The sequence below is a fragment of the Pseudochaenichthys georgianus genome, chromosome 8 (genome assembly GCF_902827115.2).
Source record: "Pseudochaenichthys georgianus chromosome 8, fPseGeo1.2, whole genome shotgun sequence".
Taxonomy (NCBI): Eukaryota; Metazoa; Chordata; class Actinopteri; order Perciformes; family Channichthyidae; genus Pseudochaenichthys; species Pseudochaenichthys georgianus.
Window position 1 is genome coordinate 1109344 of NC_047510.2, and position 14404 is coordinate 1123747.

At 38.7% G+C, this 14404-nt stretch overlaps 2 protein-coding genes across 2 annotated transcripts in view; both read left to right on the top strand.

Annotated features, from left to right (window-relative positions):
• LOC117451071 (junction plakoglobin-like) overlaps window positions 1-14404 on the top strand; it is a 339882-nt gene that overhangs the window by 138775 nt on the left and 186703 nt on the right. The gene's annotated exons all lie outside the window — the stretch shown is intronic.
• LOC117451070 (uncharacterized) lies at window positions 2053-8231 on the top strand. Its single transcript, XM_034089170.2, has 10 exons — window positions 2053-2320; window positions 2424-2532; window positions 3307-3434; window positions 3620-4036; window positions 4134-4328; window positions 5651-5725; window positions 6034-6275; window positions 6395-6542; window positions 6764-6873; window positions 7614-8231. Exons 6-10 carry the CDS (start codon window positions 5692-5694, stop codon window positions 7923-7925), a joined length of 846 nt encoding a protein of 281 aa, XP_033945061.2. The 5' UTR covers window positions 2053-2320; window positions 2424-2532; window positions 3307-3434; window positions 3620-4036; window positions 4134-4328; window positions 5651-5691; the 3' UTR covers window positions 7926-8231.

The window sequence follows — 14404 nt, forward strand, 5'->3', positions numbered from 1 at the left end:
GGAGTGGAAAAACAAATCTCAAGAAAATGGAATGGACATGCATTTTAGGTAATGTGCAGAACATGCAACAGTTAGATTTGGGGTAGAATGGGATGTTAAACCTCTTTATAATTATCAATATGGACATTTACCAAAATCAACCTATTGTTGTAAATCATATATTGTTCCATCTCTGGTTTAGATTTTGAAACGTCAACCAAACACTGTAGTATAACATTCCATTCAGCCCATTATTTCCAGCTGCTTCCACATACTTTAGGTAATTCTTTATATTTTAAAAGGCATGCTATGCAGGATGTGTAGTTTGTTGGCAGCCACACACTTTCTATTGGGTGATAAAGAATGATTGAGAAGGATTATTTGGTATTTGTATATGCATTTTTTTTGGTGGAAAATCCTGCATTGAGTGCCTTTTAAGCTTACTTCAGTTACACTTGTTGCTGGCATTGACATGTCATTCATTGTGAGAAAAACTGTTTAAATTACCTGTGTTAGTCGATGGGTTTCTCTAGCTTGAAGAAGAAATGCAGTTGCTTGTTTGAAAAGGTCTATGATCACATGACCCTCTCGACCTTCTTGAAACCCAACCTGAAACAGATACATATCTCTATTTATCTTAATATGTATAAAACATCTCTATTACAACATGTTGAATATTTACATAGCTAACACTCATTCACTCTTTTTCATTAGCTGTGAAACAAGACTTCTGAGGGAACAATAATTTCATTTTCTAACTTTCTGCAGGTCATCATGAAAATGTTTTAATGGGGGACGAAAGATCGGTTTAAATAATATGATTTCTATACATATAGACATGGCCTGAACACACCGAATTATGACATACCATTTGAGGGATGATGGTTGAACCCTCTTGGATCACTGAAGAATGTTCCTGTGTCGCACAGACCATTTCAGCTGCAGAGATATTCGCAGTAGTTTGGTTGTTTGTGCCCATCATTTCACGTGTTTCCGGTTGGCCTTGGAGAGTCAATCCTTCCTCTGCCCATTCGTCTTGAAGAAGATGTGCATGAGTTCTCTTTATGTGATAGTAATAAGAGTTAAACACCCGGTACTCACTGGCACAACCATCAATGCCACATACCACACGAAAGTCAGGGCTGCGACTGTGCATAGAATTAATGTGACCTAATAGTTTTTTCAGAGTCAATGCTACAAAAATGTAGCATATGAAACAACGCCAAATCATCCTGGGAGAGCAGGTTTCAGAGTCCACACAGGTAACTGGAAGAGGATCAGATTATGTTGGAGAAGATAGATACAAACTGTCAATATCCTGAGGAAGTAACTTTAAACATTTTTTTAGTTTAGGCCTAATACACTGTATGTTACATGAAGAACTATTTATTAGATCAGATTGAATAATATTCTTAACAAAAGCAAAGTAAAACACGGTTTTTTAAATTGTACAACTGTTAAATCTTTTAAATAGCTTGGTATATATATATGTGTGTGTGTGTGTGTGTGTGTGTGTGTGTGTGTGTGTGTGTGTGTGTGTGTGTGTGTGTGTGTGTGTGTGTGTGTGTGTGTGTGTGTGTGTGTGTGTGTGTGTGTGTGTGTGTGTGTGTGTGTGTGTGTGTGTGTGTGTGTGTGTGTGTGTGTGTGGTACAAAACAGTGGAAGGCTATTAAGGGAGTTAAAGTATGTAAGTAGGCTATATTGCTGCGAGGGGAAAAAATAAATGAAAAGGGATCCTTATCACGTTATAACATAAAACATATAATGTTTAAGTTATAAGCTAAGATAAGATCTGATATACTTTATTGATCCCAAATGTTGACTTTTTTCGTAACAGCAAAACAAGGCATTGCAAATAATTTGAAATGAAAAGCAGTAGAAAATTAACATTTATTCTATATAAACATCTTAAATCATAAAGGTGATAGGCTACTGATCATCAAGCAATATGTCTCTGTAGGTTATTGCTCATTGTGTAGGGAAATCACTTAACATTACAATTTAGGGCATACCAAAATACGCATGAATAAAAAAAAAAACAAGGTACATTTTAATCTTTACCGAAATTGAAGTTTCCTGCAGTAATCCGGTTGTCTCGATTGTTCAGTCCACACCTATGGTCCACACACGAGGCTCCGGTCCAGCTCCGGTCACGTCAAGGCGGGCTCATCAAAGAAAGAACACGCGGGTATTTTTTCTTCTTCGGCTGCTTCCTGAGGCATTACTGCCACCTTCCGGCGTTATTCTCCCTCTGTAGTGTGTGGACCGTTAGTGGAGCTGAACACGAGTCACGTCACGACCCGCCTAAACATTGACTCCCCTGGTTTGAAGACGTGTTTCATGTAAGTAATCTATATTCGACATTTAATTCATATTTGTTGTTGACATGACATGCGTTTTTAAGTATCCATGTTCAGTGATAAATGTTTTATTTTGTGTGTGAAGTTTCCAGCCGCTAGGATAGCAGTGCTAACGTTAGCTGAGGCGAGCTAACTAGCTAGGTCAGCTAACAGCATGGACCAACTTGATGCCGTGGCTGTGTCGATTTTAAGGGGTAATGTATGAAATTATTATTATTTTTATTTTTAAATGTAGTTGATGCACAAAACGGGTCTGTACGTTAGGCTCTCTCTCTGCTGTGTGTGTAGTTGTCAGCAATTAGCCTAGTCCTGTTTTAAACAATGAATTATAATGCATGTTAGCTCTTTGCCTGTCATAGCATATTTATACAACTGGTAGTTCATTTCACTTCTCACCTGGGGGGTGTAAAGTTATTGCTGGGGACCCAGTGCACTGTTGAATTTCGTGTAACATTAAATAAACTAAATAATTTGGAAAGCAATATGTCATTAGACATTCAATATGATTTATATTTGAATATGAATTGCTCAACTTGAATATTTGTATGAAACAACAGAATTGTAATCATATAATTTGATTGTGTAATTGATTAACTGCATTGGAAAAATGCATCTGAATGGCACATTCCCAAAAAATAGTTATACAACTATGGAATCAACTAAGGGTTGTTAACTAGAGCTAGTCAAAATAAATGTCTTTTTTTACCACCAGCAGTTACATCACCTTTTGAATGTATGTGAATGAAATTGCATCATGTATGTTTCTGTATGTGTAAAACTGTTAAAACAAATATCTCAAGTTCATGAATGTATTATAGCTGTGAAAGGAGTTGTGTTAAATGTGTGTCTCTGTGTGTGTGTTCTTCCTTTGTTGTTTTGTTGTCTTAAATTACTACAGCACTAGAAGTCTAATATCATTTCAACATATTCTATAATCCCGCTACATGTCTCCTTGAATTTGTTCACAGCTGCAAACATCAGTGAAGGAACTATGAGCACCCTGTCCCGTGAGGACCTGCGCGATCTTTTCCCCGGCCCAGAAAACTTCTTTCGGAGAAAAGCGGTTTGGCATTCATGTCATGCAGAATTGGATGAGGTCAGTCTTTCAATGACATTGCATAACTAATTCAATGAAATGAGTCTCAATATGAATGGGGGAAATAAGATTGACAAATTCACAAAAATAGAAATGACTCGCCCAAATTCACATAAACATATTAAAAAAAAAATACATTGAAGTTTAGGTTGATTTTTTAACCATTACTTTTTTTTATTTTAAAGGAACCTTGCCTAAAAGACTCCGAACCAATGGGAAGTCCTGCTTCTACTAATGAGTCGCCCCTGCCACAGACATCCACTCCTGTGAAAGGATGTCCCCCAGAGTACAAAACCCCTGAAAAGGTTGTGAAGTTATCCTTTCCAGAATATGTGTTGCACACTGACAGTGAACTTGAGCAGGTCCGAAAACAGTTCTTTGAATTGGCGAAGAAAGGTTGTGAGAGCGACTTTCAAATGTCAAAGGACCTCAGATGCCGGCTCATAAGAAACACCATGACAAGTATGATTACAATCCTGAGGGCAAAGGGGGATAAAGACTCAGACAGATACCCTTCAAAGCCAGAAGTTACAGCTATGGCAAAGAGAATAGTTCAATACTACCCCATGCTGCAGGACAGAGGCAGCAAGAAAACTTTGTGGGTAAGTGTTGAAATGCATCCAGTTGGATACAATAGATATTTGAATTTCTGCATTTGTAATAGAGCTTTGAAGGCTGTACTCATGTGTCTTGTCCCAGGTCACTGTGTATGCTCAGCTATACAAAAGATTGCAAAATGTGAGATCCCCCATAAGACCAGTCCAGGTGGGAGACATTCAAAGAAGCGCCGAGTTGGTCAGGGAAGTAACACGGAGGAATCAAGTGGCTCGACAATCATTCTGGATCAGTCCTCGGATGGAAGTAGCATTCCAGGCTCGGGCAGTAAAGAAACTGGTAAGTTCCAGCTTTGGATTTACAAATGTGCCCCTTTGTGGTGTTCATATTTCTGATAGACTTGTGATAGTCACAAATATAATAAAGTCACATAATTGGGTCTTGTAAACAATACAAAACTATTCTGTGAGCTCCTGGTGAGATTTCACATTTAAGGCGAGACACGGCAGGCAAAAACATCGTTTTTCATGCACTGGTACATTTTGAGATTTTGTGCATTTTTGATTCTATAGCATGTTTTCTTTCAGGCTTTTGGAAGGAAAACGTACAAAATACACATTTAAGTGTTTATTTGACTATAGTTTGTCTATTTGCGTCTGTAGATTTCTCCTAAATTCACCAAAAGTTAGCATTCTAACGTAACATAAAGTACCGCGACCGCTTTCCGCTAGAAATTGAAATCTCAAAATGGCAAAAGAACGACGAAAAAAACTTTCACAGTGAAGACGACAACAATTGTCACTTGCACGAAGCAAGGTTATACAAAAAACAAATGACCCCGAACATGAAATGCCTTCACGGAGTACGTCGAGGCGCAAGCTGTCGCCCAGAGAACAGGAGAGTTTAGCTAGCGCCTCAATGCAATCTTTAAAGGTCGTTTTCTCAAAATGAGTTTCTTCTCCTACTCTGAGTTCGAAATGTCCACTTCAGTAGCACGTAGAGACACCAAACCTTCCAGTTATATTCCTATCAATATTATGAAGGCTTTTACAGAAGGGTTTGTTCATGTATCATTCATAGCCTGAATTATACAACATTGTATACCTAAAAACATGGCGAAAATTTATATTTTAGGGCTGTTGACAGTATTTTCTGATTTATGGAGTGATACAAAGAGATATCCAAAATACCTTCTGTAAAAGCCTTAGATACTAATATGACTACAAAATGAAACAAGCATTTTGAACCTGGCTTTATCCAAAGTTCAGATTTGTGTTCCTGAAATGTATTCAAATATGTGCATATTTAATGAGATAATCATTTGCATATTTAAACATGCTATTAATTAATAATTGCCTTATTGTAAGTAATTAACTGGAGACATTTCTAGCTGATATCTTTAAGTTAAAAAAATTACCCTATTCACCTGTAGTGTCTCGCCTTAAGCATGTTGGTCAAATAAGATATATCAAGTGTGAGTCGATGTGCTCTTGCCATATGTGCTTGGGGCTTACTTCTTTTTGAGACGTCAAAATAGAGACCTAAAGCATTGAAACTCAAATGTGTTGTAACAATCCTACTTCCTGACTCCTGTATCACCAATTAAATTCAAATATTGTGATATTCTAAATCTGTGTTTTTGTATTTTACACTTAAAACAGATGCAGGAGTCGATACTCCAGACACTGACAGTCCAGCAACCATGGCCAATCCCAACAGCACCCTACAGACTCTGTGTAAGGAAAATAAATCTAACTATGAGTTGGTCTCTCAGCTCTGCATATGTACCAAGAAGAACATTCATTATCTCTGCTAAGGAAGTTATGTTTTTGGTGCTGTGTGTATTACTGTAAGGTAAAAACAACTAGGCTTTTTAATATGAAATGTTGTGGAAGGGTATATCATGGGCCAGGGAAAAGTTTTTGTTTTTTTCAATTCTGGAGCAGTTTGTACAGTTTTGGAAATGATGTCTCGTGTTTTTCTTGTGTGCCCTTCTAGTTGATTCTGTTTCTGAAAAGTAATTATGTATTTTTGTGTCTTATAGCGAACAGGTTTACAAACATTGATAGTCCAGACACTGACAGTCGAGCTTCCATGGCCAAGCACTACAGGACCCTTCAGGCTTGGTATAATAAAAAGAAAAATCCTGACTATGAGTCTGTCTCTCAGCTCTTGGATTTGGAGTATGCAGCCAGAAGAGCATTCATTGATTCTGATGCCACTCGTGAGGACAACAAACACGAGAAGATTCTTGAGGCATATCCTTGTTTCAGGGACATTAGACATGTGAGTAATTATTAACTATCCATTAGTCAAAATGTGATAACTAACAGGTATTATTTTTCAATTCGCTCCTCCTAAGTGATAGTTTCGATCTCTGTTTTGGTTTATTGGATATTTCATAGGCAATGGGTGAGCTTCGACGTCTTCTGGACAAGGATAACAGCCACAGCATTGATGAAATGTTGGAAAGATGGCAAGACTTCTGCCAGAAGGTGCAGTTTTATGGCGTATGGAAAAAGATGCTGAAACCTCCATTAGGAATGGACAAAGGTAAGTTATAATGTTATGTGAACAGGGTTAGTTGGACATACATTAAGGCATGTTTACTGCCAACTTCATATGCTGTTGTATTGGCTTCATTATTTTAATCTGCGATGGAGTTTAACTGTTTGTTGAATGTTCATGTTTTTAAAGCATCACATCTGTACTAGACTGTTGTTCAGATTTTACCTCCTGCAATTTCTGTAAAAGTCATGTATTTTTCCAAACAGCTGAACAGGCTATAAGGATCCTGCGTGTGCTGCCATCACTGTTCCCCTCTCCGTGTGCTCCTCCAAAAAAGCTAAGAGATGCAAGTGAGGCTCTGCTGCATGTCCTCGAGGTGAGTGTGTAAAATGTAGCAGGATAATTTTGACTGTCCAAAGCAACAACAATGCAGTATTTAATATTTTAGGAAAGTACCATATGGATTTCTTCTACCCAGTACTATTGTGGAACACATTCATTACTTATGCAAGGGCCAGGCACAATGGTGACATATTTATCACAGTAAAAACATTTGAATGGCCTATTTTTAATAAGATAAGAAGAAAAAAGGTTGAATTTAACCATTTTATTTTTGAATATGAGCACCTTGCTTATTCATTTGAATTTTATAAAAACAATTCTTCATCAAGGCACAGGTAATTAATTGAATTGTGAAAAATAAATAAAAGGGAGTGTGTATTACATCTCTTGATTCAGCTTGCAGACAGTAGAAGAAATGTTATCCATATTTAACCTTTTTTAGAATATTTTATGAATTGTAAGGTGTCCTTGGTTGACTTGAAAGGTGCCTCTAAATAAAATGTATTATTATGCCTTCAAAGACACTGTAATTAACACAAGGGTTTGTTGTAGCTTTGAGAGATCTAATGAAGAATAGCTTAGCCTGGTAAACCTAACCAATACTAGCAAAACCAGTTTGTACAGCAAACGAACATATTCATTCTTACATACTTTAAACCTTGAGTTCATGCATTGAAGACAGTTAAAAAGGCTTGAGTTTACAAATAACGAAAATGAACTTTAAAACAATAGTGCATGATCCTAATGGCATACATTTGTGTTATACATTTTAAGGTAAAAGAAGACCCCAATTCCTACTTGAAGAAGCGACCTCTCCCGTGTCCAGTCCTGATTGTGAGCTCGTCCAGCTGCCTCCTGGCCATAGGTGATGCACCAATAGCTACATTCCCAAAACAGGACATTGCTGTGGGTGCCATATACCTTATGGCCTACTATTATGCCTTTCACCTTACATACCCCAAGTGTGTAGCCACCCTGCTTTCAGTCATACAAACAGAGATCCTCTTGGACAAAATCCATGACAAAGACCTCACACCATCCTACAAGAAAGGCATGGCCGAATGGAAAGCTTTTCTTGGCCAATAGAACAAAAAGTGATATATGGCCAGATGTCATTCTCAAGTTCTGTTATTCTATTCCAGGCCACTGAAGTTTGTGTTTCACAGTGTTAATGTTCATTCATTATCTCTGCTAAGGAAGTTATGTTTTTGGTCCTGTGTGTGTTACTGTAAGGAAAAACAACTAAATATGAAACTTTATGGAAGGGTATATCATGGGCCAAGGAAAAGTGTTTTTTTCAATTCTGGAGCAGTTTGTACAGTTTTGGAAATTATGTCAAGTGTTTTCTTGTGATCATTTCCATGTAAGTACTTTGCCGTGTATGCTCCTGTAGTTCACTGGTAGAAAATAAACTGCTAAATTAAAGACTTGTTTTCATTTTCACAGACTTATTTGGAGAATGCGATAATTCTAGATCTGTGTCGCCATTGTAGAGCTTACAAAGAGTTAAATTCTTGACTTAATAATAGTAGTAAATGCTTAATAGGAGTATTTCCAGCTTACTTAAGCCATACTTGCACATCTTATTTCAAGTAAGAGTCTCATATCATATAACTTAAAATAAGGGTAAATGGTCCTGAAATTAAAAAATCTAAAAGTTTATTTTGAGTGAAAAATACTGTTTTTGATCATTTTTGGCTAATTTCTGTAACATAAGATTTCCTAATTCTGGTAAAATTAAGTTCAAAATTAGTTCTCCCAGCTAGTTTCAAGATCTCATGTATCTAAATATCGCATCTTATTTCAAGATATCTTACCAAGCTAATGTTCACTTGTTCTTATGTCAGATTTTTTTGCTCATAACAAGCGAAAACATCTTGTTTTCATTATTTTTTTACTAGTTTTTGGAAGGGCTGTTTTTGCAGTCTGACAGCCCGTCAGTATCATGCAACTCGTGGATCCAGTAATGAGTGACCCGACAGTAAAACTAAACATATAACTAGTTACGGTAGTTTGAGAGGTCATTAAAATAGCTACGTGTGATATTCTAACCTGAAGTGTGTGTTTTGTTCTGTGATCATGCCGAGCTGCATGTCGACTCGTCAGCAGCAGCTGATCTCTCTCTCCCGTCAGATTAGACTTCACTCGCGTTTATGTCCATATCGATCAGATCCAGCTAGTTCTAGCTAATGATAGGACTACCTGCTTATTAAAAGACACCTAAACAATAAGCGTTGCTATGCAACCGGGTGAGGCCGCAAAGTATAGCGCAGCATTATGCATTTGTTTACATGCCCACCGGAACCCTGAGGCATTACCAACAGATCAACGCACAATCAACCCATACAAGACATCTCTTTCTCCACATTAAGTGTTAGACATTAGAATTGACTATTTTTGTCTGTCACATACTCTTTTGTCTGTCACATAAGTGGCGCAAGCTGCGCAACTGATGCGGTATTGCGCTAAGCGGAAATGATTTTGACCGAAGAGATTTAGATTTGCCGGTCTTCAGCATATTTTATCGATTAGTGACGATTAGCAAGCTGAGATTCCACGGATTCCAGACATATAAGTATCATCACTGAGCGATCAGAACTCGCGACAGGGGAAGAAAACACAGACATCACAACCCGTAGCTTCACGGAGGTAATTCATGTTAATTAACGCACATGTGCAAATTGTCAGTAAGCATCCGGCAGTTTCTATGTGCTTGAGACCAGTACTAGTTTTTCATAACATTAAACTTTGGGGTTCTCAACCTTTCCAGGTTGCACAATCAACCCATACAGGAGATCTCTTTCTCCACATTAAGTGTTAGACATTAGAGTTGACTATTCATGTCTGTCACATGCTCTTTTGTCTGTCACATAAGTGGTGCAAGTTGCGCAACTGATGTGGTATTGCGCTAAACGGAAATGATTTTGACCGGACACTTTGACCGGAGAGATTTAGATTTGCCGGTCTTCAGCATATTTTACCGGTCATAGTCCGGTAATTACCGGCTAACGGGAACTCTGGCGTCACATCCTACGGTCCCGCACCAGCGCCTTTTCTTGCAGGCGAATAACCTGACCCCCGGCTCAATGAGCAAACTATGGATAAATCAAAGAAAATAAAAGTATCGGAGGAACACAGAGCGTTTAATCCTGCGTGGTTAGTGTAAGGGAAACTTCTGCAGCAATGGAGATTCAGGACTCAGAGAGACACGAGGAGAGTTGGAGCTTTGATGTCAAACAATGATAGTTTATTACAAGGATACGGCCGGACAATTCATATCACAAGTCACAGCATCAAAAGGTTCTGACTACACGGTGGGTTGCCATGTCAATTCTGCCCAGCCTCTCTCTCTTGATAGACCTTTTAAATAGTTTACAGAGAGTTAATGAGCATATTCGGAGAGACTAAACAGCTGGGCACCCTGAATCATTTGCGTCTGACCCTTAATGGCCTCGAAGCCAGTGTTCCCACAGCCGTAACACTCCCTATCAGGCCATAACACTTGACACTAAGTGCTGGAGCACATTCCTTAAAGCTGGCGTCACGGACAGGATTTGTTATTAACGTCAACAGGTTAAATATCTTAGGAGTAAGGAAGAATTATTCTTTGACACTTAGGAGTAGGAAGAAACATTCTCTAACAGTTAGAGTTATATGTTTTCACAGCATGTAGAGAGAAGTTGTCAACTGTGCTGCAGCCTTTACGTATCGAGGAACAACACGGGAGAGGAAGACAGCTGACGATCTTCAGTCATAATTCAATAAGTTAACTATTTTTAGGGTTAGGGTTTTATTTATTTCAAAGTGCGCCCATTTTAATTATATTCCTTTTCTTCAAATGTGCAGAAGACTCCCCAAGTGCTGTGTTGATTTATTTTAAAGTAGGCCTGTGTATTTTTTGTATTCTCCTTATAAGAGTTATTTGTTTATTATTAAGGTAATAATAATAATAATAATTCCTTGCATTTATTATAGCGCTTTTCCAGTGCTCAAAGCGCTTTACAGATACACATTACACATATTTTTTATACATGCAATGGTCACTGTGGACAATACCCACAGGAGCAAGTTCAGGTGAAGTGTCTTGCCCAAGGACACAATGTAAATTGAGGTAAACTGTTTTCTATAATGTATTACATAATAAATGCAAAAAAACTGTAGTTTTTGTCTATGATATAACAATATTAGGGCTGTCAAACGATTAACATTTTTAATCAGATTAATCACAGCTTAAAAATGTATTAATCATGATTAATACATTAGTGGAGTGCTAGTGGAGTACTTCGTGACCACAGAGTGTGAACGTTGTGATCAGCTGTTTTAGCGCAGTTCTCCAGTGAAGGGGGGAGTCTCCCTCCGCAGCCGGTTGGCGTTGTTTTGGCACAAGTCCGTTGTACAGACCGACGTTAACAGCAGCCCTGTCTGTGCACACGGAGACCGACTCTGTAGCTTCACAAGTACGTCGGTACGCAAATGCGCTTTGTGAGACAAGTGACGGTACGCATTTCAGATTACGCACATAACCTGCGTACCAGTTATGTGCACCCCTGTACTACAGCAAAAGTATTCTCCGTCGGGACTTCCTGCAACAACACCACGCCGTTATCTTGATTCTGATTGGCCAGAAGACATTATCAAAGATGTTCTATTGAGAAGAGGATCACTACATGACAAAAGTTTTCAAAACCGTGGCGACTGAAATCAATCTTACTAACTGCTGTCTGTGCAATTTAAATATTTTAACGCAATTAATTCAAAAAATTAATTACCGCCGTTAACGCGATAATTTTGACAGCACTAAACAATATATACAACTTTATAAGCTATCAAATATGTTTTGCGGCTCGAGACAAAATAAATGTTGCTCTTTTGGTCAAAGGTTGCAGACCCCTGAACTAACCTAATATGTGAGATATGTTGACATAATACATTTAATTAAAGTTAACATTTCAGATTTTTCAGTGTAGGTTTGATAAGTATCCTTAAAATCATCACCTCTACACTATCAAGACATTATTTTGGTTTATCCAAAGCACGTTGCGATTACTGTACAGTATCCTTCTATCCTTCCATCATTCTTTAAATGTATTTTTTGTCCATGTTTTCTGTCCTTTCCTCTGCCTTCTTTGTTGCTCTGAGTGTTTTCTTTATTCTAACTCTTTATTCCAGTTTTCTTTCATACATGTGTCTCTGTTAGATGAATGCCTCTCCGTCTCACTATCATCATTCAATCAATGTTTATTTATATAGCCCAATATCACAAATGTTACATTTGTCTCAGTGGACTTCACAGTTTGTACAGAATATCAGTATGACAATACGACACCCTCTGTCCTTAGACCCTCTGTCCTTAGACCCTCACATCGTACAAGGAATAACTTCCGGAGAAAACCCACAGTTTAAAGGAAAAATGGGAGAAACCTCAGGGAGAGCAACAGAGGAGGGATCCCTCTCCCAGGACGGACAGACGTGCAATAGTGTGTAAATTGAAAAGATAATACATTTGCAACATAGGTAGTCCAAATGTTTGGAAATGCATGTGTGTATAATAGGAAGATAAATCCACGAGGATGTCAACAATCCTGTGGAAGCCATCAGGGAAGTAGTATGATGAAAGTCAGGCAGGACCGCAGAGACAGGTTCAGCCACGACTCGAAGTCCAGGACTCAGGATACAGGATCCAGGACCACAGCAACAGAATCAGCCACGACTCAGGATCCTGATGTAGATAGACACCAAAAAGAAATGTCGGGGAGCCTGGGTTATTCGGAACATGAGAGAACACAGGTATAGACAGAGAGAAGGAAGAAGTAAGATGTCCCCCGACGAACTAAGCCTATATCAGCAAAACTAGGGGCTGAATCTAATCAGCCCTAACTATAAGCTTTATCAAAAAGGAAGGTCTTAAGCGCACTCTTAAAAACGGATAGGGTGTCTGCCGCCCGAACACAAACTGGAAGCTGATTCCACAAATGTGGAGCTTGATAAGAAAAGGCTCTGGCTCCCATTGTACTTTTAGAGACTCTAGGAACAACCAACAACCCTGCATTCTTGGAACGCAATGCCCTAGTAGGCCAGTAGGGTATAATGAGTTCTTTAAGGTAAGATGGTGCTTGCCCATTAAGGGCTTTGTAGGCGAGAAGAAGAATTTTAAATTCTATCCTGTGTTCTATAGGGAGCCAGTGTAAGGCAGCCAGAACAGGAGTAATGTGGTCCCTTTTCCTAACTCTGGTTAGTACACGAGCTGCAGCATTTTGAATCAGCTGAAGCCACTTGACTGACTTCTTGGTACTCCCTGATAATAAGGAGTTACAATAATCCAGCCTTGAAGTAATAAATGCATGGACTAGTTTCTCTGCATCGTTTTGAGGCAAGATATTAGACCCTCCAGAAAAACGCGATTCTGCGATCGCCGAATTTTCCGCATAATCAGCAAAATGGCGCAGATTTTTAAAAAGCCGCATATTTATCAAAAGGCCGCATAATCCCCGCATTTTTCCACACAAAGTTGAAAAAAAAAGTGAACTCGTCTTGACGTAAAGTGATGATGATGCGCGACGTCATCAGCTCGCGCATCACAGAAGGTAAACAACACCGTAGAGTGAACGTGTGGAGCTCACATTTCTGCTAAAGACCGGGCAAAGCAGTACCCCGATGTCTTGCATGAAAGTGGGGAGAAACTATTCTGCACCCCGTGCAACTGTGTTGGAGCATAAGAGAACATCGACGGTGACGACCCACTTTGATTCATTCAAAGATTCGAAAATGCTTTCTGCTGCTGCGGACAAGAAAGCCAAACAGCTCACGTTCACCGAGGCATCAACCTCCAAAACCCTTTCGAGGGCTACAAGAAACGAGGTGAGAAGCCTACAAGATTGAAGCTGGTCAGATAACGAACGAGTAAATGAAAACAGAATGAGGTGGAGAAGTGTGTGTGTGTGTGTGTGTGTGTGTGTGTGTGTGTGTGTGTGAGATTAAAATAGCCCAATTGCTTTTACAATAAATAAACATTGATGGTGTTTAATTGAATAGTAAAGGGGTTTAACGTTAGTGGCAGGTTGTGTGTGAGAGAGAATAAATAAATAAGACAGCCCAATATTTATTTTTTCCGCATTTTTCGCAACTTTCCGCATATTTCGCAACTTTCCGCATCTTTTGCAACTTCCCGCAATTTCACCGCATAAAATCACATAAAACCCTGCATGTTTGATCGCATAATCAAGGATTTTAGCCCGCATAATCAAGGATTTTAGCCCGCATAATCTAGGATTTTTGCCCGCGTTTTTCTGGAGGGTCTAAGATATGCCTGATTTTTGCAATGTTACGTAGATGGAAGTAGGCGGTCCTTGCAATTGATTTTATGTGGGTGTTAAAGGATAAATCCTGATCAAATATAACACCAAGATTCCTTTCAGTCTCACTAGAGGCCAAATTAATGCCATCCATAGTTAGTATATCTTTACATAATTTGTTTCGTAGATTCTTTGGGCCAAGTACAATAACTTCAGTTTTGGCCGTGTTTAACATAAAAAAAATGCAATGTCATCCACATTTTTAAGTGAGTG